Here is a 27005-nt window from a genome sequence, read left to right as displayed (position 1 = left end):
CCATCAGTCACTGGACAAAGGCTCTGTGATGACAGATAGGCTATTCGCTAGACCGGGCACCAGAGTAGACCAGTCCAGGCACCCTCTGGACCTTGAGGCAGATAATTTAGAGCTGATATAAAATACTAGAGAATTCTAAGATTTCAAGTGATGATTCGAGTACTTAAGGCACTATGTAAGGCTGTCTGCAGTCTCCAGGCTATCAGTAAGTGGCCTTGTATAGTAGATGCTCAATTAATGATCGTTGAGTGGATTAAGGTAGAGTGTTACTACTAGCCAGCAGTTTGGTTTCATGGATACTATTCAGTGAGTCTGAACCAGAATAGACAAGGAAGTGTTGTGTGTGCCTTGAAGCTCTCTCAAGATTGGTTAAGAAATCATGATTAGTGTCTATAACCTTATAAATAACAAGATTTTCTTATGCTATTCGTTGTTCCTGAAGGAATATTGTAAATGAAACTTAGAAAATATTTTATATTGATTGCATTCACCCAGTAGTTGGAAACTGAGCAGACAGAACTTTCGTTGCTGTTCTTTCTCGTTGTTCTTGGTTTCCTGGAGAACAGAGTTAAGCAGCAGCAGCAGTTGGCAGCAATCCAGTTTCATGCAAAGGAGTGGAGCACTGAGTGTTTAAGTTTTGTGAGCTTACAGACCTTAGAAACAGAACAGCAAAACTTAAATATCGTGACTATTTACTTAACAAAGCATAATATAACTTTCTGTTAGTGACATTCTGAATTCCCTGTAAAATGTCTATTTAGAGGAAAGCTTGACAAAAAGGTTGCTTCCTAGGTATAAGTTCATCCAGGGATGGTTCTCTAGTGACATCTTCTGGTGCAATGTTGTAATGAACATCACAAAATCTCAGGGAAGTAATTTCACAGGAATCATGTGAGCATGGGGGAGAAAAATCATTCTGTGCAGAATTGTTCCTTTTACTGTTATTTGCACATCTAACTCAACATTTGGACATGTGGTCAAGAATGCTTGCTATTCTAGTCACCTCCATGCTTCCCGGGATGTGGTGTGCAGTTACACCGCGCACCTTCATCAGAGCAGCATGTTGACTGAGGCCTTTGTACAAGAGGTGGAAAGCCCTTTCTCCTTTGTATTTACATGCTTTTTCTCATTGCATCTTACATTAGCACAGAGACTTGCAAACGTAGAACTCAGGTTGAATTATAGTTGTATCATCTGCACAGACTGAATAGCAAGTCTAGGCATACATGAGTTGAATGTGTTATATTTGGGGACACTTGAAAATAAAATGAGACTCTGTTGTAGGAGGGTGATATTATTTGAAGAAATTGATGTGATTTTTTTCCATAAAAGAGTTTTGGCATTACACACACACACACACACACACACACACACACTTGACATTCTTTCATGTATACCTGTTTCCTTTATGGTTGTATCTAGTCTCCTGGATTTCCATACTACATAAAAATGAATCAGTCACATTCCAGGATTCCCAGACTTGCATAGCCAGCTGCTGCATCCTTCACACTCTGTTCGTCCAGCTCAGGCACATCTCACACTTAAAATATCCAAAACAGATTTCATTTACTCCCTGAATCCTATACAGTTCCTCACGTTAGTAAATGGCACTGTGTTCTCTTTGCTTCGGCTAAAGGTCTGTCAGCAAGTGGTGAATTTTGTCTCTTGCTTACCCCCACATTCAAACTATGAAGACATTTTGGCAGCTCACTTTTGACATACATTTACATTCTTCTTCTTTTCTCTTCCGTCCATGGTCACCTTCCCCATGCTTCTGACTCTGCCCTCGTATCATCTGCTGTCCACTCAGCAGCCAAAATACTTCTCATATGACTTAGGACAGATCTTCCTCTGCTGAAATCCTTCCAAAGTCCTCCTCCCCATGCCCAAAGGTGCCTCCTTGCATGGTAGAAAACTCGCTCCATTTTGTCTGTATTCTCTGCCATCATGCCCCTTCCCTGTCCTGCTCCAAGTCTAGGAACCACAGTGGTCTGTCCTCATGCTCTGTGGACTCAGCCTTGCTCTGTACTTGCTGCTTCAGACTGAAATGCCCTCCCTGGGTTCCTGAAAAGTTTCCGATCAGATTATCATCCTTTGCCTTCTTAAAGAGACTCTACTTGACCTATTCTGGACAAAAAGGAAGCCCGGCTCTTTACCAGCTCCTCCCTGCCAGCCTGGCTGGATTTTTACCACAGCAATTATTCTGTGCCTTATATTGTTGCTGAATTTCTCTCCCAATGTGGGTGTCAGATGAGAATGTGATGTTCTTGTGTCGACGGCTACATAATGGAACCTAAGGCAGTTCCTATACATAGTAAATACCCAATATGCAATGAATAAATACTTAATGGAGACTTGGTTTGATCTGCATTGTAATCACCCAGGCCATAGAAGTGAAGGACTTTCTAATGGGGTCTGCTTTGTTGACACCTTTATATCATGCCTTTCACATTTAACATAGATTTCAGTAATGTTTCATAGTTAGGTTAATACCTCCACAATACACTCAATGTCAAAATGTGGGGCCACATTTTAAAGATCCTTCTTACTTTATTGTTCTTTTGACCCTCAATTACCTTCACAAACTTTATACCCATGAATGGAAGAAAGATTAGTCCCCTTTGAACACATGTTAAGACTTTATCAATATGACGTGCTTCCCACAGGGTTCCACTAAAGAACCAGACTACCATCATAATGAAATTGCAAATTCATTTGTGTACTCCACTATTACGTTTGAAAGCTACTTTGTGACGTTCAGTCTGCAATTAAATTGTACTGTGCAGGGTCACAAATATGCTTCACTGACTAGACAGTGAAGTGGTCAGAATCTTTTAACAATTCAACACTGCACAAAGACGAGCGGCCATCTTTTAACAATAACATCCCGAAGCCGAAATTTGTTCCCAGATATACATCATCCTTTAATCGATCTACTGCTTTCTTTTCCCTAGTCAATAGGCCCCTTGCCCACTCCTTCCCCTCTCCACCAATCTAGATTAGGGGTTTAAAATTATACTTTCTCCTGATGAACAAAGAGAAGTTTAAGAAGTTTAATAATGTAATTTGCCCAAACACATTTTTAGTTTAATTTATAAATTATTTTGCCCTCATGCCCATTCGGTGTATATATTTATGTAGTATAGTACCTAAATTATATGGTTACATTTCCTACTGTTAACATGACCACTAAGTCTGTCATGCTGCTTAACTAAAATAAATACTTAAATGTTTTAAAACATCTTCACATGGCTTAAATATTTTCTAAGAGTCTAGGTCACATCCAGTAAAATATATTTTAAATTTTAAAGTAGTCTATTATTTTGTATATTTCCTTTTTTTCAAGAGATTTTGATAATAAATATCCAAAAATCCCTTTGTGACTGAATATACCAAAGGGTCTTTGTGGCTATAATTATTTTTGCATGAACAGCTTTTGAGTATTACAAATGTCTTTAAGTCTGTTTTAAGTACTTATTGTTAATCTGAGAATCTTAATTACAACATAGCTTGTATCCTTCTCAGTTAAAAACAACACAATAGGAGGAGGATGGGAACTGGAAATGCTTGATTTTTAAGTCAGATTCCCACTGCCACTAACTCACACCTGGAATTCTGGGTCTTGTTAGTCTATTAGTCTGTGGCGACTGTGAGGTAAGGTTGTTGCAGGTCTTGAACCCCCATGCAAGTACAAAATGCATGAACGCCTACTTACAGAGCTGTGTCATTATCAAACGAACATGAATAAAGGGTCCCGACAGTGCAGCAATGAGAAATATTCAAGAACTACTGTTTGGATTCTTCTCCTCCCAGTCTCACTCCATTGCTGTCCCATGTACCCGTTCTGCTTGGCCTTCCCCAGAGGTCCTGTGGGATGTTAAAATGAACTTGAAGCCTTTCTGTGCCTGCTCCACTCTGCTCCTTGTTGCGCTGCACCTATCAATGAGAGAGAAGTCAGGACCTTGACGTGATGTCCCTAGGATACTCAGAGAGTGGATGTGCTGTCTTCCTTCACAGGAAACCAGCCCCCAGGGATCGGGTAGAATGAAGAGTGTTTTACTCTCCTTTTAGATCCAGATGGAGCCCTTAGAAGATTGTCTTCAACCTTGGCTCTGAGGCTTGAGCCCTGAGCTATGTCCCTGTGCCACAGGGGCTTTAGGAGACTAGTTGTTTAAATAAGGTGACTCACTGCAGTCTCATTGTTTATGTCACTACCAGAAGATTCCACATTGTAAACCATTTCTAGGAAGATAATGCCATTTAATATACTACTTTATGTTCCTAACCATGTCATTTATGACTGCAAATTTTTGTTTTAGGTGCAAAGATGGTTTGAAAGGCTTTACGTTTTCTGCACTTAGGTAAGTAACATTCTGTTTTTGTGTTGAAAGAAGGTACAAGTTAACTTTTTAAAAATATGAGTGTATGTAAATTCAATTAAAATTTATTAACTTAATTTTTAATCTGGCAACAGTTTTAAAAGTCACAATAGTATTTCTGTGCCTTTGTGGATAGTTTATTGAGTAATTTTTTCAACTGAGTTATGGGTAGGACCTGCCAATTGTCAAACATAGTAGATCTTAAGTATTCCTAGAGTGTTTGCTTTTTACCTCATTTCTTAGCATAGTAATTGGCCTATTATATATACTGTGTAGACATTAGTTATCACCATTATTGTATTTCATAGCTCAAAGCATTTTCATGAAGTAGGTAATTAATTTTTTGCAATACTATGTGAAGTTTGTTTGTATCTGTTGAATGGAACGTTTCACTAACATCTCACTGTACATACTAAATCCAAACCCCACATTTTCCCAGTGTGTCATTAAGCACTCCCTATTTTATTTTTCAGTGTCCATAGAGTACTTGCCTAGTGAAGTCTGGTAGTATGGCATTCACTGCAAGTAGTAGACAGAAAAGTTAGGGTGTGCCTCAGTGCTAGGAGGTCTAAAAGATTGTCTTATATGGTACTCTGAGGATCAGAGGAACTTGCACATGGGGTGTTCTAGTGCAGGGCTCACACACAGTGAGCGTTCAGATTGCTGGCTCTCCATCTTTCAGAGGCTGCACAGTGGAGGCCTAGCTTTAGATAACGAAGGGTGAAGAAGAACACTGTTCGTAGATTTAAATAAAAGTGTCTCTTGGGGAATATAAAGATAGATTTTGCTGGTGAGGTCAGAGTGTCAAAGACTTAAGGTTCAGGGTAGGGGAGAGACTGATTGGGATTTGATAAGTGGGTAGTAGAGAGCTACTTAAAGGTTCTAGAGGGAGGCGCCTCTAGAACCAAGAGTTTGAAAGGTGAGTCCAGCAGAATTATTTGGGACATTGGATGACAGAGAGCTAGAGGTAGGAAGACAAGATAAGCACTGGGACTTGCAGGATAATGGGATGATTCAAGAGAAAAATATGTGTTAAATGGAAGAAAGTGAGGATTAATGGATGTTTTTTTTTTCCTTCTATTACAACCTAAAAGCTAAGTGTACATAGGAGTTGGCACGAACCCACAGATTGGATGGCATGATGGGCAGCTGGTGTGGGATGTAAAAAACAAAACAAACCAAACATTGACTCTACCCTGTGAGTGTGAGTGTTTCGGGGTTAGTGGTGGAGCACCTTCCTGGAAGGCATGAGGCCCTGGATACAGTCAGCTAGGCTGTGGGGAGAGAAGGGTTAAGTGGAAGTTGTGATATAAAGCTGTGATAACTAGACTTCTGAAGCCATGGTGCACATACAAATTTTCACTTTACATTTTTCATCAAGAGATAAATGAGAAAATAACTGTTTTGCCTTTGTTCTTAAAAGATGATAAAGTCTGCTTTTTAAACTGAAAAGTTGCTAAAACAAAAAAAATGATTTTCTTAAATTATGCCCCACTTTCCTAAGATTCCTCAAATCCTTAGAAAATCTTGAGATATTTCAGATATTTTTGTATCTCTTCTTCATATACTTTGAATCAGGATCTAGTTTGAAATGTTTGCACTAACTTTTTCTGTGGTATTGGACAATATTCTAGAAAATCATTCATTGTTACAAGTATTTTTGTTAAAGAAAATTGTTAAGCATTGCAAATTACTGCGTTGATATCGTACATGTCCTAATACTAAACAGGTTGGGTTTCATTTTAGATTGCCTGTCTTGCCCATTGATCACCTTAGAGATTTAAAGATGGCACAGAATTCTAGTACCAAAAGTGAGATTCTGTTCTTATTGTCAAGTTTTATTGTAAAAATAATGGGTTATGTGCATTGCTCTCGGAAGTTTCTTAAATTATTACCTGGCGTGATTTGCTAATCTGCATATTCCCATTATTGCCTGGCTGATTTTTATTATAGCCACATACATTGAGTTTATAGCCTGTCCCAAAATACAAGATTTACCATTAATTACAGAAGGGAAGGGACAGAAACATACTTGTGGCCAAACTTAGTAAGTATAACTTCCTGGCAGTATTTAGCTTTCATGAGAAAAGGATATTCCATGCCTGATGGATAGAGGATGCTGGTCACTCTGGAATTTAGATGAGTGCAGATGGATGCAGTAGCCATCGGGCTCGGGGAAAGTGCTCATCCTTAGTAGGTTGTAATCACTCTATCTTGAAAACACATTGTTTTGTAGAGGAGCAGTCCCCTTGATCTATTGCAGCCATTCATAAAGCGGCTGTGTTTAATATCTCCTGGCTAGAGTCAAGCAAAAAGCTTTAGAATATAAAACTACTCTAATTCAGCACCCGTGTTTTAAAGCAATCCACCTTCAGAAGCATACATAGGCTATAAAGGTAACATTTACTATTTATTTAGTTATGTTTTTACTTTGTCCCACATGTGTACTATGTTGAAAATGCACTGATGAATGAGTCAAATGCATGTCTGCCCTCAGAGTCTGTGGAGAGGACAATGTTAATTACAGTTGTGCTGGTACTACAAATGAAGGACCTGATTTCATTTGTTTATTTCAGCCAGAACTAACAGTGTTGCTTTCCAAGTTGTAGAGAGAAATAAAGAGAGAATAAGGCAGGGACATTTCAAAGAATACTTAGGTTAAAAAAAGAAAAGTCCAATGCTTTAAGAGAAAAAATTAAGTGCTGTACATTTCACTGATGACTTGATTTCCCCCTCTGAAAAGCAGAGTGATTGACAGTATGGAAGGAAGAAGGATGACTTTTAAAAGCAGAAAAAAATATTTAATAGACCTGTAGGGAAGAATGATCCACACAAGAAGAGCAGCACTAAGGCATTAACTTACCTGCAGGGGGACCAATCTCTCAGCCCACTGAAGTTAACAATAGACTGGTCACATGTTAAACTTGGAGTTTGCATTTAACTCAGTAGGTCATAAGCTGGTGAAGTTCTCTCAGGGTGAGAATATCAAGTTCAGATCTGTACTTTAGGAAACTTCCTCCAGAAATTTTATGGAGAAATGATCTGTCTGTGCAGATACGAATAGAAGGCACTGGAATAGCTAGAGGCAAGGGAGAGGGGCCTTGGGCGATGAGTCAGCGCAGGTGTTGAAAGGGGCATGGCTCAGTGATTGAAACATCAGATTCCAGACAGACAGCTCTGTGTCAGTGGTCACTGACAATGTAACTTCTGTGCACAGGGTGGTCACTCATGCTAACTCATGAGAAGTGTAGTACCGGTACTGTTGGTATGGGTTCAAATGATACACCATTTATAAAATGCTTGTTGGTACTGTGCCTGTCATGTTGTCTTTATAGTGTTTCTAGAGCTGTGAAGAGACACCATGAACACAGCAACTCTTATGAAAAAAAAAACACATTTAATTGAGGGGGTTCACTTATAGTTCAGAGGTTCAGTCTATTATCATCATGGTGGGACATGACAGCATGCAGGCAGACATGGTGCTGGAGAAGTAGCTGAGTGTCTTATATCTTGATCCACAGGCAACAGTCTCGGAATGTTATTGGAGTAGTATTGATCCTCTGTTGAATTGATATTTTAGATATGGATAGACTTACCAAAAGTTCAGAAGGTGGGGGGTTCCTTAGGAAAGTTCAACTATTCTTTGTAACAGCAATGACTCTTACAATGGGGTTCAAAACAGTGTGGAACTTCTGAGAAAGCTCACTTCTCCAGTGGTAGCTAATGGTAGGAACATTTTCAATTGCATTGTTTTGACAAATGGTCGTCTCCTATAGAAAAATAATTAGATTGAAATAAATAACAATAATAAGGATATGAGGATAGGTGAGTATTACTGGTTTTATTCTCTAGTTACCACTATTTTTTTTGTTGCTGTTGTTTTTGTTTGTTTGTTTGTTTGTTTTCTGAGACATCTGTGTAGCCCTGGCTGTCCTGGAACTCACTCTGTAGACCAGGCTGGCCTCATAGATCTGCCTGCCTTTGCTCCCTGGTGTTAAAGGCCTGTGCTGCTGCTGCTGCCACTGCTGCCCAGCTTAGTTAGCACTGTAGCCCTGGAGACCTACAGTCCTTTCCTGTGCAAAGGACTTTTCCTAATGCCACTGCTTATCAATAAAGATACAGATGTAAGCGAGAGCGCGGGGAAACCACCAACTTGATTACTCTATGGGTGAAAGGAAAGATTTATTTGGAGAACTCCAAAGCTGCCATGACTGTCTCCTGGGGTGCAGAGGGTGGGAAGGTGGGGGAGCCTTGCTGTTTTTAAAGGGAACAGGTAGATTACAGGGAGGGAGTCTATAAGCTGAAACAGCCTGGAAGTTTAGAATAGTGAGGGGGAAGTTAATAGCCGGAAGGGCCAGGACCTTTGCTCTGTGTTCTAGATAAGTGCTAATAGGGAACTCGATGCCCCACTGGAGTGTAGGGGAAATGTGGGAAGTAGCGGCTCTGACAGAAAAAAGCTCACTGCTTCCCAAGTAGCCCAGGAACGCCCAGTGTCTGCTCCTGTTTATCCTCTAGCAATCTCTGTGTTTATTTGGTCAGAGTTAGTGGGGGTTGGGGGCTGTTTGGACCTAATAGCCATCAGGCATAAACTTAGTTTTACTCTGAATGAGATACTAATTCAATTATGTAATTGTGATTGACCTGTGGATCCAAACTGGCCTGCTTCTCTCGAAAAATTTAAAGCATGTAATACCTTAAAGAATGCCCTAAGTGCCTCATAAAAGTCCTGTAGTATGTTGTAGTTAATCAATTTGATTTAAAAAAATAAGCATATCAAGTAAATTCAGATTTTTTAAAATATTTTTAGAGTATAATATTACTTTATGTAAATTGTGAGAATAATGTTTAAACTAAAAAAACTCTCTAAACTGTGTTTTTATTGAAACAGTTTTTTTCCTACTGAACAAAGAGAGGTGAGAATGACTGACCCATGCTCTCTCCTCCAGGTTTATTGTAGGGAAGGAAGAGATTCCCACGCATTCTTACTCACCTGAGACAGCATATTCGAAAGTGGAACAGAAGAGGGAGACGCACAGGGGGAAGCCCAGAGGAATGAATCTCATCGCTCTGGTTAGGACGCTTGTAGATTCCATGTGAGTGCTCTGGCCTGGGGCTCCACACTCAGTCCCTGTCTCAGATGCTCTCTGTAGGTGCTAAGACGTGTTTTCCCTCTGCAGGTAATGGTGTTACTCTTTTGTTCCCAGCAAAAGATATACAAGAGCTTATTAAATGCGCATGATGGCAAGGGGATGTTCCTCATTCTTTCTCATGGGATGGTGTGTTATCACATGCCTTTAATAGAGAGTTTCATGGAATTGAAACCCTTTTCTGTTCATCTTGGACAGAGTTAAAGAGGCTTGGGAATGGAGGAGTCAACACATAGCTTGTGCTCCATGGCTGTCAGACTGAGGAGAAGAGGGAATATTTGCTGAGAGACTCAAGATGATACAGGAGTAAGGAGCAGATTTTAAATAAAGGATATTTTCTACCAGTGAGAATATTTAGGGCTCTGGGCTGAAATATTTATGTGTATGTTATACAGAAAAAGAAATCTGTACATTTTGAACATTCATTTTTATTTTAGCATAGACAGTTAATAAAGTAAATTTAGTGGTTTAATATTATGATATCAGCCAATGAAACGGTCATGGCAGTGATATTTTAGAACAGAATTAGTAGGCAACATTGAGAGAAATGGGATCACTTGTAGGAAGGAATCAGAAAGCCTGCCTTTGATTCCTAATTTGCCTCTACCAGCTCTGTGACTTTGGACAAGTGATTAAAACACCATTCTTGCTTGTCTAGTACCTGGGGTAGACAGTAAATGAAATGGCATGTGCAGAATTACCTGTTGGATTGTATAGGCATAGATGATACATTTTGCTGGATTCAGTATCTTTGTCTTCTACACTGCACAGAGAAGACAGGAGCAGAGAAAGGACGTGTAGAGGGCAGGAACAGATGTGCCAGTGAACTCACCAAGCAAATGAAAATGAGTTTAGGTTGCCTGAGTGAAGAAAAGAGAAGCTTCCCTTAAACAGAAGTAACTGAGAGGGTCCAATAGATGAGGGCGCACAGCTCCTGGGGTCATCGCTGATCTGGTCACAGAAGTAACTGCAGCAGGAATGAGAGGGGAACATGGTGAACGGATGAGGGCGCACGGCTCCTGGGGTCATCGCTGATCTGGTCATGGTAGGCCCTGCCCAAGCAGATACAGTAATCCACTCAGGTGAAACTACTTATAGAGTTATATAAAAGCAAAGCTAAAAGTATGAGAATAGCATTCTATGACACTGGTAGCTATTCTAAATGACCGAGGAAAGATCACATGACAGTACTGCTGATTTTGTAGTCCTGGTAGCAAAACCTGACCTGTCTTTGAAGAGGACACTTAAAAGTATGAAAAGTGATGGTTTGCACAAGGCAGACTTCTCTGGTTCAACTCTGTTCAAGCTTCCAGCTTTAATCACTCAGCACTTCCACATGGCCAGATATGGCATATCATTCCCATGACATAAGGGCTTATGTCTCCTTTGGCCAGGAGAGGCTGCCTGTATAATCCAGCTGCAGTGCAGAAGTGGGCTTCTGAAAGACCTTGCTAACAAGTTAGCACATGGGTCAGAGAGGTGCAGAGCCAGAATGTTGCTCTACAAGCTAGTTATACCCAGGGAAGAGTTTATGTACTCCCACAGCAGAAACAGCCTGGAAGAAGTTATAGAGACTGCTGACTTTGGAACTTGAGCCCTTCAAAGAAAATGAGAGCGATCAAGACGCATATTAGTCAACTTACATTTTTATGCTGAGGGTGAATGAGGGGTCATAGAGTAAATGTCCCACAAGAACAGTAGTCCTGGCAGAAATGTTTATATGAAACACCAGACTATAAGTGGTTTATACTTAAATCACAAATAACCTCGGAGTTCCCACATGATTCCTATTTCCATATTTATTTTAATAACTGAATTTTGAATTCTGACACTTTATCAGGTTTCTTTTCCAGATGTTTCCTCTCAAATATAATTAAGTATAAATTCCTACACCGGAACACAGTCTCATTATGATTTTGTTCAAATACTGACTTCACGGATGATTTAAAATCATCATACTCTGCAATAAGAGAATTAAAGCTCCCAAAATTTGGTGGTGAATATAGACAGTATATACATATTTTTCTTATTCAGTCGCAAATAATTGCCAGTATCGTCTTTCTGTTCCACAAGCAGGTATTTTAACTGTGATCACATGTTTTGTATGAGGTATTAGTGATAAAATAAAAATGACAGTCTCTTAACTTTGCTTCTGTATGTCATAAAAAAAGCTGTAACCATTTAGGGGTAAATTGATATTCTTCTCTTTTATTGGTAAGAAAATTTTAAGTAGATTTGCCACACATTCATGCACAATGTAGACACATGCATGCACAGGCACACTAAGTGATGCATACATATGCACACATACTTTCACTATAATTAGTGTTGTTTTTCTGGTCTGATTTCAGATGCAAGCATGGACCAAGGCACAGGTGCTGCAAGCATTATGAAGATAACTGCATATCCTACTGCATTAAAGTGAGTCTATACAGGTGTCTACCTGCTGTTTGCCAGCAGTGAAGGCTTTACACCTAAGTAACTTTTCTGTAGTAATTTCTACATAAATAGAAGAGATCACATTAATTCTGCAGCCATTTCATTTGTATTTGACTTAAATTATTTTTCTGGTATTATCTTACTGAATAGAGTCTGCCTATATAGCTCCGCGTTAAGGGAAGTGCAAAACTTCACTTCCTGCCTCCTGTCTCCTGTCTTATCACCAGCCCTGGAAAGAATATCTGGGGCAGGTGGCACCATCTGTGGCAAGTCTTGCAGTTTTGAATGGTGCTCACAATTCTGATGCTTTTCAAAGGTCACAGTCAATTCTTACAAAGCCTGGATTTTTGGCTCAGTTGATAAGAGTCAAGTTATACAACCTCAGATGGCAGGAATCTCTGAATGGTTATGTAGAACTTAGGTACTGTCCCACATCAGTGCTCCTAAGTGGAATGCCAAGGCTCAGTGTTGATGGCGACAATTGCCCAAGTCCACACTCATCCCAGAATCCTCAGAGTCGAGTCTGGGGCTGACACAGTAGAATATGTTTTCCTTGTGTGTTGTCCACATTAGATTTCCTGCCTCACTGTCTAAGTGGCAACAACAAATAAACCACAATCTACTGGCTAGTAAAGAAGGAGAATTCTTTCCAACAGCATAGTAAGTGTATTCAAGAGGAGAATTCAGGCAGGGTGTGGGAGGTGATATTGAACATTTTCTGAAGAAGAAAAAAAAAAAGAGTGAGACTTTCCATGCAGTCAAAAACCTAGTGATTCTTTGAAACACATTCCAGTGCTAAGGACTTAACAGTGTATGAAATGAATGTTACATCCATGAATATAAAACTATTTGGAGACATGTGGGAGAGGAGTTTACACTATGAAAATACTTGGAAGTCTCTTTGCTTGTTTTCAAGCGTGTCTTTCTGTGTGGCCCTGGCTGTCCTGGTACTCACTATGTACACTAGGATGCCTCTGCCTCTGCTTCCTGAGTGCTGAGATTAAAGGCTAAAATACTGAAGTTTCTTACAAGGTATATCTCATTATGGTGGTGCCTTGATTATTCCACATGTTAGGCTACCATACTTAGTAACTATTCACATTCATTACATTTTGCTCAGCTCACTCTGTCTTCATAGGAGCTTCCTTCTGCCCACCTCCTTGCTGGCTCTGTGCTTTCTGTGGAAACTGTGTGACATGTTTTCATGATGACATCTTCTGTGTCCTACTTAAATTTCACATCCTCAGTAGCTTTTCTTTAGTATCCAGTCTAATAGAAGTTACTCCAGTGGCCTAGTATTTCCCGTAATTTGTAATTTTATTAGTCTACTCATTTGTTTTCTTTTTCCCTGTGAGATTGTAACACTCCACAAGGCCAGCACTGGCTGCCATGTCCCCACATCTTATGTAATTCTGGTATATAATGAAAAGCCAAAAAATATTATCTGGCTACATGAAGGTATAAACGATTGGTTTTCAAAAATGTTTTTGTTTATTTTATCTTTTGAAAACTAAGTGAGAAAATTAGCCTGTTTGTCATCTCCAAGTCATTAGCATAATGTTATGGAGATAAAAGGGCTGTTTCATTATTGAACAAATACTGGACAGTTTAAGTGAGGCAAACTCATGGGAATTCACAAGTGACTGGCCTGTTTCCCCTCTCTGTTTTCACCAGGCTTTAGGAAAGTCAATCAATACATTCTCATAGCAATTCAGTTTTTTCTTTTCTTAGAAAAGAAAATTGTAAGCTGGAAAATATAAGCCTGACCTTTTGGAATTTAGCAGGCAAGCCAAGGTTGCCATGGCTTGGACAAGGCAATGGGAAGACAGTATCCAGTGCCTTCAAGCTCAGTTTGGTTCACTGCAAAGCAACCCATCCCTTGTTTTAGCTTCATGTGCATTATAGGAATAAAGACCTAGATAGAGCTCTCCTCTCCTAGGAGATTGCTTTAACTGGGTTATTTAAAAAATATGGTATCAGAGCCATAAATGAATAATGAAGTTATCTTCCATTTTAAAAAATCCATGTTTACACTGATCAGACAGTTTCCTATTAAAATTTCCCAAGGAAGTTGGTTTTGTTCACATTTCTGGGGGGGAGATTTCTGTGCTTGTATTTCTAAAACTCATTGTGGTTATTGTCAACCAATGTCAAGAGGTGGAATTTTCTCTAGGGTTTCATCAGAATGTTCAGCGTGGGTTACCTGATCCAGTGCTGTCTCCGGATCCCCTCTGCATTCAGGCACCTGTTCACAGAGCCATCCCGGCTCCTCTCACTCTTCTACAACAAAGAAAACTTCCAGCTGGGGGCTTTCCTTGGATCCTTTGTTAGTATATATAAGGTAAGTGTATCAAAACAAACAAAAACGGGAGATAAATAATGAGCTGGAGAGATCCTCAGCAGTTAAGAGTACTGGCTGCTCTTCCAGAGGACCAAGGTTGGATTCCTAGCACCCATTTGGTGCTCACTCACAACCATCTGTAACTCCATTTCCAGGAGATCTTGTGCCCTCCTCTGGCCTTCATGGGCACCAGGCACACATGAAATATACATGCACACACATACATACATACATACATGTAGGAAAAAGTCATAGACATAAAATAAAAGTAATGAGTAAATCACTTTTAAAAAGAGAAATAATAGAATGAGATATGTCTTAATTCAGCTGTTGTTTTATTTGGTGGTGCTTTCTGGAGTATTCATAAATATCTTAGCATCACCAAGTATAAACAATATATTACGAAGTCAGGTTGGAGGAGCTTGTTTAGAATGTTACTTAATACGCTTGAATTTATACCCATGTTTCTTTAGTTTTCAATACATAGACATTCTAAGAAAATGTTTATTTCCTAACTGAAATGTAATAATATTCTGTGTAATTTTTAAAAATAATTTTAAACATTTAAATCAAACATTTGCTGTGTGGTTACTCATTTTAGAATATTTCTGACCTTTCTGGCAGGTGGCAGGACTTGGCCAAAGCTGTAGTGGTCTTCTCTTGTAACACATGAGCAGTGTTGTAACATTGTAAATGAGCAGTGGGTCCCCTTTGGTCCACTCACAATTCCTGTCATGCCACCTAAAGCAGGGAGTCCTCATCATTTCATTCTTCTGCCCCTCTTTGTGTGTACCTATGAATGTCTCCATGTGTCAACAAGCCCACAGCAACACGTTTGTAGAGATCATCCTTGATGTGGGATGTTGCAACGTTGACTAATGCCCTTCTGTTTAGTGGAGGCCGCCAATGTGTTATTCATAACACTGAAATATATCACTATCTAAATTTTAGTTTGTGAATTTAAATCCTGATTCTAAGAGATAGATTGCTTATTTATGTTGACTTATGAGCATGTTTCTAATCTATGAATTTTACCTTTTGGATCTTTTTAAAAGTTGGGTTTCTTTCAGACTATATTGGTTCCTTTCCCCATTGAGATAAGATCTTACTCTGTAGCTCAAGCTGGACTTGAACTCCCACCAATACCCCTCTGTCTCCCAAGTTCTGAGATTTTGCATGTGAGCCACTATATCTCCACTTAAAACCTAATTTGATAACCTCTGTGGTTTAATTGGTGTGTCTAGACCATTTACATTTCTGCTGTATATAGTATGGTCCAGCTAAGGGCTCTATTATCTTACTACTTGTTTTTGTGTTCCATTTTTTCCTTGTTATCCCCTTCTTATTTGGGACTGTATATTTTTATTGGCTTCATATTATTCCTGGTGACTTACCATTAATCCTTATCTTTGTAACAGTGTTCTCCTTAGCATTTAGACTATTTGTTTTTGATTTATCAGGTCAAAATTAGCTAGTACTATCACATCATGTACAAAGTGAAAATACTATACATTACACTATACATTGAATCCTTTCTAGCCCTTGTGCTGTGCATTTATCTTTAAAATGCCCAAACTCCACAGTACATCGTTAATATTTTTGTTTTACAGTCAACTTGTTCTTTAAAAAGCCAGAGAGTAAATATTTTTTACTTTGGACCATGTGATCTCTGTCACAGCCCCTCAGCTCTGTTTGTGTAATAAGAAAGCAATCACAGGCAAGGTGTTCCCACATGAGCATGTTGTGTTCCGATAAAACTTACCATATCAGAGTTAGAATTTCATAGAATTTTTACATCATAAAATATTCTTATAATTTTATCCATGTAAAACTATTAAAAATAAAAAAACACCACCTTAAAAACTGGCAGAATAGCACCTGCCTCAGTTGCAGCTACTCTGGAGGCAGAGGCAGAGACTGATTGAACCCAGAAGTTCTAGAAAACCCTGGCCACAGAGCCAGTCCTGATGTAAAAACAGAACCCAAACAAAGGAACAAGCAAAAGCCAGGGTTACCTCCCAAGCCATAGAAAGCCACGTGGCAGGCCATTTGCAGCTAAAAGGCCCACAATTTGTTGACTCTTGCTTTGGCTGCCTAAAGATAAGGGAAACGTGTCTTCTAAATTTACCCCATGTCTCGTTTTGTTCATCACTCTTCATGTTTTCATAGGTCTGAGCTTTTGTCTAGTATCACCTTCTTTCTGGCTGTGGAACGACCATTCTCGTAGTCTGTGTCGGCTGCAGGTGCATTTTCTGTCTCATGGCCGCTGCTGAGAACCAGTGTCTGTGCTCCAGCAAACTGGCTTCACAGATGTGTAATTAATTTATCCAGTTCCTTCACTTTGTTAAAATGGAAATGACCCTTTCCTCCAGGTCCTGTATTTACGGAGGCACATTCATGGGCTGGCTTTTGAAAAGCATTGCGACAGTGTGACATAGGATCTTAGTCAGTGTATGCAGGGCTGGAAGTGTACTTCCGGTCAGGGGTCCAGCTTGTTTCACACAGGATCCAGTTGTTGAGAGAATCACTCAGTGCAGTGTTGTTCTCATGCAGTTTCCCCTCTCAGAACTAACGTAACCAAGATCATTGTGCTTTCTCCTCAATGCAGGGGACAAGTTGTTTCCTCCGCTGGATCAGGAACCTGGATGACGAGCTGCATGCTATTGTGGCTGGTAAGTCAGCAATCAGAAGAATGTCCATTGTTGTAGCAGTTGGTGGTGGGGTGAAGTGAAATCCTCCAAAGACATTCAGTTTCTGTTTCTTCCTGCATTGTAACCACGTCCTTCTGAAGGACTAGTGTGTGAAGTTAAATGGGTTGAGGTACACTTGCTGTCTGGTATTTGAGTTGGCGGGGTAATAACATGAGTTGTCATCATTGCCCGAAATCTTAGAGGATGTGTCGTAAAAGGACACAAAGACAATTATAAAAGTTGTTAGCATAAACTCCAGGTAGAGTACTTTAAAAATCTGTTTTTTTTACCACTGAAAAATGACATATTTAAATTGTTAAAGGCACTCAATTATTTTATAAAAATGAAAAATGAACCATTTTCTAGGTTGTAATGTATATATTCCTTAAGTTAGCTAAGTCTCTAGGATCCCAGCCCCAGCCCCTTAGTTTCCCACTTAGACAGTGAAGGTGGACAGTGGACAGTGGACAGTGGTATGGTGACCACACTGAAACTAGTCTGAGCTGTTAGGAAAATAGATTGGAGAGTATTCCCCTTAAAGAAAGAAATGATGGCAATAATTTTGAAGTTTATTTTTTAAAATAGTGTTTAGTGAGACCACTATAGCTCTTTAAGATAGGGCTCCTTGTTAGACACTGTTTGTTCTCAACTCTAAAGATCATGGGTTTTCATGTAAACCACTCCATTGTAGTGCCATTGGACTTGTTACTGTCCCTGTGTTTTGTCCAGCTACAGGCAGTGATAAAAGCATATTTCTTCCTGTTTAAGTGAATTAACATTTCTGATGACTTAACCACAAAGAAATAATTTACAATCTGACTGGTTTTACTTTGTTGTTTCAGGGTTTTTGGCAGGTGTGTCAATGATGTTTTATAAGAGCACAACAATTTCCATGTACCTAGCTTCCAAACTGGTGGAGGTAAGCACAGACTTTTTTATGCATGAGAAGTTCCCAAGGACACAAAGCTTTGTCACTGCCTGCAACTGCTTCAGTTGCAGGAATAAACTGCTACCAAAGCAAACTCTGGTTCCAGCCAAGTATTGACAGTCGGTTCCCCATTATGTTTATTTTCCTTTGTGTGTCTGTGATACTTGCAAGTATAACACACATTGTGAAAGCATAGTGTAATTGGTCCTCAGAACCCACCTGCACATCAGTGCTTACCAACATCTGGACAGTGTCTTGTCATCTGTACTCTGCCACTCCAGATACTGTGCTGTCTTTTCACCTGCATAGACTCCCGGGTAAATACCTTTTCAAAGAAAATCAATAGTACTGCCAAGGTATGGCCACAATACCATGTTAGGCATTTAAAAAGCCTTTTAGTTCTGTCGTTGCATCATATGACTGAGTAGTCTCCGTCTTCCTGAGCATCTGGTGTGTTTGTGCAGTCCTCTGTGGGGGCCATGCAAAGGCTTTTTAAATTAACGTAGTTACCCCCTTTTTCTCCTCCTCTTCCTTAGGTGTTCTTTCCCTCTCCTCCCTCCTCTCTGCTCTCCTTCTTTGATGTTTAACTCCTGTCTTTCCTGTAAACAGCTAGCTAGTTCCAGAAGCTTACATTTAAGCTTTATTTTTCCTGGAAGCCTAGGGGAGCAGAAATATTTCCTATTGCCATATGTGCGACTATCCTGTTGTATCATGTTCAGAACCACAGAAGTGTCTGGTTGTCTTTGCTATCTTGCTTAGGCTCTAGTGTTGATGGAGCCAACTTGGGCTCCTCAGTAGACTTCTGGCTCATATTTGAGCAGCTGTCAATGCTCATCACTCAGATTCACTAGTTCATTAAGTTACAGAATGGTGTGGGGACACAAGCCTATACCCAGCACTAGGAGGTAGAGGTGGGAGGTCAGAAGTTCAAGGCCATCCTTGGCTATATAGCGAGTTTGAAGCCAGCATGAGCTACAAGAGACTCTGTAATAATAATAATAATAATAATAATAACAATAACAATAACAATAATAACAATAATAATAATAATAAATTACAGAATGGAAAACCCTAAATGGTGTTATATGAATGTAATGATTTGAATTATTTCACATTTTAAGAAAAAAGTGGCTATTCTATAGAGAGTGTTTTAGAAGAAGGCATGAAGGGCAGTTGGAAGATCATTGCACCTCGCAGGGCTTTGGGCTTTTGGGCAGGGCTTGTTGCAGCTCGGTCCATGTGCTTAGGAGCAGAGTTGCCCAGTGTTGCTAATGGAAAGGAAGAGTAAGAAATAAAATACAGCCTCTAAGTAGCAAATACATCCTTTGACAGGACAAAACTAGTACTGAGATGTTGGCCAAGCAGTGTGATGCCCCTCTGTTCTTGTCTCAGTTTAATAGATAATTCTAGCAACAAAGTGACCTGTGAAAGATGCTGATGAGGACATTTTACTGAAAATTAAAAGCGTCAAGCTTTTGACATGCTTTATGAAATGAATTAAAGTGGTGTACTGGTGACCAAGTTTCCATGGTTGAAGTTACTTTCTATTAAAGTGGTGAACCAACGGAAAATTCCCCTGCATTGTCAGCTTTCCGTCATCGCTGTAGCAAATATGTGAGGTAGATGACCTGAGAGAAAGGTCATTCTGGCTCACCGTCTGTAGGCTTCAGTCTGTTAACCAGCTGCTGCTTTGGCTCTAGAAGGCCGCACATCATGGGGAAGCAGGTGGTGCACAGCTCTTTGTATCGAAGCGGAGAATGAGCTGAAAGGGGAGGAAGGGGAAGAATCCTAGTGTCTTCTTCCAGAGAACACCTCCCAGTGACCAGAGGTCTCCGTATGGAGCCCCACTGTTTAATGATTCCACCTCCTCCCAGCAGCAGCACTATGGGGGCAATCTTTTAGCATTTGGACCTTTGAGGGACATTATAGATGCCAACTTTAGCATGTATAATTTTTTTTTCCTGGAACCTATGAATAAAATGTGTTTTGTGTTCCTGTTACTGCAATAAGAGCTGGCAAGCATAGGATGCATGCAATAAGGCTCATGCCCTTCACTGACTCAGAATGTGGTTCAGTAGTTATGGTTAGTGTAGTATTTAGGGGCACAAGTATTCAATAGATGTAGAGAACTGCCACTTAACATCTCTACGATGCTATTCACATATGTATTATACTTTCTTCAACATGAGTATATCTGCCTTATAATAAATAGCCTTTCATGTGATTTTGGAAATAATGACTAATATGTGATTGCTCATCATGTTATTTAAGTTGTAACTTCGTATGTACTCTACAGTTTTTCTATATTCTAATTGCTGATACATATTCCTTCCTATGTATTTCTTTCTCAATATATATGCTTAATTAGTTCACATACAGTGCATTTATCTGGTTGTTTCTTCTCTTGCTTTTTCTTTTTGAGTGTGGTAGCAGTTGTGTGTCTTATTTTTTTAATACCCAGGCAATTGGGATTAAATTTTAACAAGGTAAATTTACATAGCAAACCTTATAGCTGCTGAAGACCACAGGAAGATGAGGGGTTAGTGGGTACCATATGCTAATGACTCCCTTGTTGTCTTCCTTTGTGGACCACCCACACCCTCTGGAGCCCTCCCTCCATCCACTTGGAACTCCAGTCTCTGTTGGCTGGCTTTCCACTTCCTTGTTAGTTTTACCTTAGCTTTCTGGGTACCAGAAAACCCATTGCTGTGACTTCTCCTTGTTCTGACTGTGTAGCCAATTTGTGTTTTTTCTGTCTCTCCTCCCTCCTCCACGGGTGTGTGTGTGTGTGTGTGTGTGTGTGTGTGTGTGTGTGTGTGTGTGTGTGTTTTCATGTTCATTTTCATGCCTACTTGTTACTCCTGCATTTCCCCTCTATTTTGGCTGTTGGTCTTGTACATGGTAGAAGGTAGTGCTATTTATTGGCACTCAGCATACTGATTGACACCATCCTGTGACAAGCTAGTATAATAACTGAGAGCAGAGCACGAGGGGACTTGGATAGCACCTCGAGACACTAATGTTTTGCCTTTTGAGTCTCATAGTGAAAATGTGGTTCAATTCTGATTTTTAAAATTTATTTTCCTAGTAACTAATTTTATTGTATCATAAATGGATTAATGTATGACACATTTAAGTTAAAGTAAAATGTGATAGCTTAAGAAACATTACAAATAAATTGTTTTAAATATTCTTCTTGGTCATATTTCCTTTGGTCCCTGGGAAAGCCAAATAATACATAATTTACATATATGTGTATATCACATGTAGTTATGACTCTCTCATAGTTCCCACCAGAGTGCAGAAATTGAATCTGCTAGGCTTATATTTTGTTCCTTTATAAGTAAGTCCCTGGCTCCTAACCCTCTGCCCATCACAGAGTTCACACCACTAACTCTTCAGTGAGTGAAGGAGTAAACAAGTCTAATAGAGGAAGGAGCATGGGGGCATTTACAAAAGCATCCGGGAGTAAATGACACTGATGCAACAGACACAGAGTCTCCAGTTCCACACACAAGCTGCTCGAAGGTGGGATTTGGAGTGGAGGAATGAAGGACAGAAAAGGCTTCCTTGGAACACTGTTGTGGAAGATGTGCAGATCTGAGCCCTCAGAGGAAAAAGAAGGACTCAGAAAAGCAGAAATGCACTTGGGAACTCACTACTCAGTTCTGTCTTAATGCTGCTTAATTTTAAACAAGATCTAAACTCTTGCATTATGCTTGATTTGCAGACCATGTATTTTAAGGGAATTGAAGCCGGAAAGGTTCCCTATTTTCCTCAAGCAGATACTATCATCTATTCCATCTCTACAGCAATTTGCTTCCATGCAGTAAGTACAGCTTTGAGATGACAACAGACGTTTCTATTTCTGCTTTTCATTAAGCCTGTGGGGAAATGGAAGCCTAGGAACACCCTTGTTTGTCATGTTTCCTTTTTGTTGGTTTGTTTTCTCAACAGAAGAGCTTGCATGTCTCAAAGCCCCTGGCATGTTAATGGCCAAGCCCTGCTTGAAGAACAAACCCATATTTATGTCTAAGTAGAATAATGGATGGGTGAATTCATAGCCCTGTACTGTAGGTAGAACACAGCAATGTAATTATTCTTCCTGGAGAAAAAGCTGCCTTAAGTATGAATACACTCAGGTGCCTTCCTGGACACTCCCTGACATTCCTCAGGAACGAGAAGGATAAGCTTGCTTGATCTCTGTGTTTTGGTCATCATTCTTGCTGTGGCTGTGTTAAAGGCCATTGCAGAATTGTGGGGGGGGGGGGTGGCAGGGGTGTGTGTGGGTGGTCTTATTCTTGCTCTTCCCCACAGGGATGCTGTCAGATTGAAGCCCAGTAACATCAGATTATCTGCTATCTAATGGGCACTCTTGCTTCCAGATAAAGATGGCTGTTCACTAATTATCATCTCAAAAGCAACATGTCTGCTTGAAAGCATATCAACAAAGATTCTTATAATGGCTTAAACATAAAAGCGTGTTTTTGTTATTGTCATCATTGAAACTTTTAAAATGCAACAAATATAGAGATAATAACTATTTTATTATCTGACACATCAGTATTTGTATTTACTGAAATAAATCTGAAATTGAATGCTCTTAGGCCGTTATGGAAGTTCAGAACTTGCGACCATCTTACTGGAAGTTCCTTTTACGGCTCACCAAGGGCAAGTAAGTGACCAAAATATTTTCAACGCTTATAAAAAAATGAATAACTTCTATAAAGAAATTATAAATGTCTTTGTCTCCTAAAGGAATATTCTTTCAGTGGTGAGTTAGTTAATTTGTATGAACACTAAATTTGACCAACTTAATAAGAAACACATCAGATTTCCTTTGAATGAAAATTCAATATTTAACTTTTTTCTTATAATAGTTTGGATATTTTAAATATTCTAGGTTAGTATGCTCACTTGCTAACTGCTAGTTTGTCAGTAACTAGATAATCAGCATTTAATCTTGTCTATCTGTGAATCTTTAAACTCTTTTCTTTTATTTAAAATATTAAACAAGTTCAAGCTGGGAATGTAGCTCAGTGGTAGAATTGCTTAGTAGTATGTGCAAAGCCTGGTTACTGCGCGTGCACACACACACACACACACACACACACAGATATCTATCTCATCAGAATCAACTGATTTGAATTTGGGGGAAATTCCGTTTTCTGTTGCCTCATATAGTGTTGGTTTTCCTTTTGTCTGCTGTTCCTGAATCTTCCCCGCTCCCTGCCCCCACCCCTTTAATCGTAATTGAGTTCTTTTGGAGAGAGTTTTACCTAATAGAAAGAAAATGGGCTGATGGACTTGGACTTCAGCTCTGGTACCTTCACCTCTTTTACTGTGGGACATGTGTTTATTCTCACAATCTTCATTTTCTTTTGTTCTTCAGTAAACTAGTAATCTATATGCTGTAGTCTGTTCTGTGTTGCTATGAGAGATTACCTGACACTGGGTAATGTATATGTTAAAAAGGTTCATTGGACTCAAGATTCTTGTAGCTGGAAGGTACAAGCAGCACATCACTGGTGTTATGGTAAAGACCCACAGGCTGTATCACAGTGTGGCAGACAAACAGAATGGGAAGGGCCAAGCATACACCATGGCTCTGCTTTGGAACAGGCTGCTCACATGGGAACTGATCCATGCCGACAGGACCCATACCTCTGTAATTAGGCATTAATCAGCATTAACCCTTTTGTGGGCATCAAGTTCTCTGTGACTTACTTTACATTATGCCTCATTTCATAAAGCTTTCACTACCTCAGAGGGACCATGTTTTCTGTGTGTCAACCTTTGAGGAACAAGCTATGTCATACCGTAGCACGTACACAGTTAGTTGTTCAGAAGGTTTGTAGTAGTGCTCAGTAGTTAGTGGACACTAAATCACAGCTATTAACAATGCCATCATTATTACTACTTGCTCACATGGCAAATGCTTATATAGTGCCTGCCCTGTCCCAAATGAGGTTTAAGGTACATGTGGTAAGTACATACACATTTAACTCTTGAAATGGACAAATTGTTGTTCTCATACAGAAATATGAAGAAACTGAGAATCACACAGAGACTAGCCAGCTTGCACATGAAAGAACTGGGCTATAAACCAGCAGTGTGACTTTAGAATTCTTGCTCTTAGCTTTGACAGAATGTAGCTTTCATATTATTGAAGTTTCACCTTTTTGTCATTGATGTTTTTATATATACAGGAATTTTACCAGTGAATAATTTGGAAAGGACCTTGCCTTGGTAAAGAACTAAAAGTCATATTTATTGGATTTTGGTATATCAATTCTAGCCAGTGATTCAGAATTAATTTCATTCTACTATCTTCTCCAGAAATGCTATGATTGTGAATGAGAAGGGAGCCTAAGCAGCCCATCTTGTGTATCAACTAAAACTGTTCTTAACATTGCTTTATCTCTGGGCTGAGATAATGGTTAACATCAGCCTGTATCTTTTTTTAAGGGTTACATCTTATGTAGTGTGTGTGTGTGTGTGTGTGTGTGTGTGTGTGTGTGTGTGCGCGCGCCATGGAGGTTATAAGACAACTTGTGGTAGTCAGTTCTCTTTTGTCACCATATGGATTCTAGGGATGGAAGTCATGCTGTCAGACTTGGCAGCCAGTGCCTTTACCTACTACATCACCTTGAGCACCCGTGAGAGTGTATGTTTACTCTGTTTTATTAGAAACTAGAGAAACTATCTGCTGTTTGCTGCTTATTCATTAAATATTTGCATATTTGGATTGTTCTGTTTTCATTAGGAGACATTAAGGTCACAGTTATGACAATAGTTGCACTAAACATCCTTGCCTCTTTGGTAAATGTTAAATTGTTTACTTAGTATCCTGTGATTTTTTTTTCATCAGAAAAATACGAGTTAGTCAAATTTTGTGTTCAGAACCATCTAATGTAAAGAGTTCTAGATGTGTTCGAAATAATAACTGAGGACTGTGGTTTGTGACCTTGGGGTCATCTTTTTAAATAAAATCCCGAAGAGTAACTCTTAGGCATTGAGGTGCCCATGCAATGTTTGAAACTGCCACTGAGTTTCAGGGGTTTTGCCTTGCCCACCTGTCTTTCCAGTCCTTAAAAACTGAGTCAGAGGAAGTGCTTGGTTGAACCTCATGGATGTCTCTAATAGTTTGCAAACTGTGTTTTCCTTCACAGGTTTGCACTCATGAACCGCAAAGCCCTGGATGTGTTTGGTACTGGTGCATCTAGAGAATTTCACAATTTCATCCCCAGACTAGATCCACGATACACGATTGTCACACCGGAGCTGCCCATAGACTTTTCCTGAAGATGACTGTAACTTATGGACTGTGTCTCACCATTTTCTCCTGAAGCGTTAATCACGTTCAACACAGAAGGGGCCCAAGCTGAACCTCAGTGTTATGTCAACGAGAGACGCTTTTACTTTCCGTACCAATCAGAAATACAGAAGCTTTTTAGAAAGGCATTGCTTAATAATTAAGCTTCCTCTGTAGCCAGAATCTGATTCTGGACCATGTAGTGTTGACATTATGATATATTGTTGATTAAATTATGTCCACAAAGAATATTGAATAATCTATGTAGAAATATAATAAGAAGAATATACTTAAAATTACTTTAAAAGATGTCTTTAGTTCATTCCAATAGAATTCTTGGTCAAAGCTAAGAATATTTCTCCACTTTAGGATTTACAAAGGATCACGGGTATGTGGAGTCAATCTGTAATTTCTGTAGCTAAGGGGCGTTGGAGATGTGCAGAGGCCTTCATGGAGCATTACTACTTTAGTGTAGAGCAATGTGGAGAAAGTGGCCATTCTTATTTCAGGGATGCAAACATGGGTCTCAAACTATTTGGGCCAGTGTCATGGTGGTATCCATGCTCTTTTGTTCAACTGACAGTCTCAGCTCTCTTCGTGACCAGGTAGCTGTTCTAGTGACCTAACCTGCTGTAGCAGGTTAGGAACTAATGGAAACCGACATGTCCTACCATGGAAAAAGTATGTCTCAGTGTTCACAGGAGTGTTACACCTGAATATGGTCAAGCAGATCCTTAGAGGCCAATCTTTACACCTCCTATAGGCATATTACGTTTCTTTTCACTTACATTGGCCGAATTCTTTGTAGCTCAGTTTGAATGCCATTGGTGTTTTAGAAGAGGTTATGGTCCGGTGGAACAAAGGAGCTTTGGGCCAGTTTGACAGTTGGTAACCTTTCTAATGTCTCACCTAAATGGGATGTTTTACAAGTAAAAATGTGAAAATGCAGTGATTGCTGGGAGTTCGCCTCTCCCTGATTGGATTTCTGCTCCCCTGCTTCCTGTTCATTAACCAGTTCACTCTGGAGTGTTAAGGGACAACAGATAGTTGGTGCTGATTATGGAAGTAGTCCAGGACAGCTGACTGAAATATGATCACTGGGTTTTTCTGGGGAAAGCTGTACTTTTCTAGGTTAATAAAAGGCTAAAAATTGATGATGTGTCTACAGTTAATGTAACATATAGGAATTATCTTTAAATATATAATTTGGTTGCTAAAAAAAGGTTTCAGGCATTGTAAGTCATGCAGTAGGACTTGTGTTATGAAAGGAATTGTAACCCAGATATTGAAAATGCTTAACCCCCTATATTCAATTGTGTCAAGCCTTGTATAATTCTATTTCTATGTAATCCTACCCTTGGCTCTTATGGAAAACCTTTACAAAGAGACAGACTCTAGTGCCGCCATAGAAGAGAGCCACTGGAGTTTGGTCAGAATTTGGCATTGTGATTAGCTTTTTAGAGTGGACTTTCCCATTTGGTAATACCGTTGGTTGAAGGGTCACGTTGGACTTCAGCACTGATTCATTCATGCAGTTTTAGGTTTTTATTCACTGGAATTGAACTGACGATTAGTCCTGTGTTTACTTTTGAAAACGAAGCATTAAAGCACCAAGAGCGCCTGGCCACCTGCCCTCATTTCTCCTCTCAGAATTTATGTCTGTTGTATTTTTCCTGTCAGCGTAGCATCCATTTTAAACCATAAGTTATTATTTTCATCGACATTAAAAGACTGTGGTACTAAATGATTAATACTATTGAAGCGTG

General features: G+C 39.6%; 1 protein-coding gene across 2 annotated transcripts in view; it reads left to right on the top strand.

Annotated features, from left to right (window-relative positions):
- Positions 1-26391, top strand: part of Tmem135 (transmembrane protein 135) — a 200322-nt gene extending 173931 nt beyond the window's left edge. For both annotated transcript variants that reach the window (XM_036202441.1, XM_036202449.1), the window contains 9 exons: positions 4320-4361; positions 9326-9472; positions 11878-11947; positions 14139-14306; positions 16915-16978; positions 17839-17915; positions 21655-21753; positions 22532-22599; positions 25097-26391. In XM_036202441.1, the coding sequence (XP_036058334.1) occupies positions 4320-4361; positions 9326-9472; positions 11878-11947; positions 14139-14306; positions 16915-16978; positions 17839-17915; positions 21655-21753; positions 22532-22599; positions 25097-25229 (868 nt within the window). In that variant the 3' untranslated portion in view covers positions 25230-26391. The remainder of the gene's footprint in view (positions 1-4319; positions 4362-9325; positions 9473-11877; positions 11948-14138; positions 14307-16914; positions 16979-17838; positions 17916-21654; positions 21754-22531; positions 22600-25096) is intronic.
- The last annotated feature ends 614 nt before the right edge of the window (positions 26392-27005 follow it).

This window comes from Onychomys torridus, chromosome 1, assembly GCF_903995425.1.
Source record: "Onychomys torridus chromosome 1, mOncTor1.1, whole genome shotgun sequence".
NCBI lineage: Eukaryota > Metazoa > Chordata > Mammalia > Rodentia > Cricetidae > Onychomys > Onychomys torridus.
Note: the sequence above shows the minus strand (reverse complement) of the source record. Positions and strands in the feature narration are given on the sequence as shown.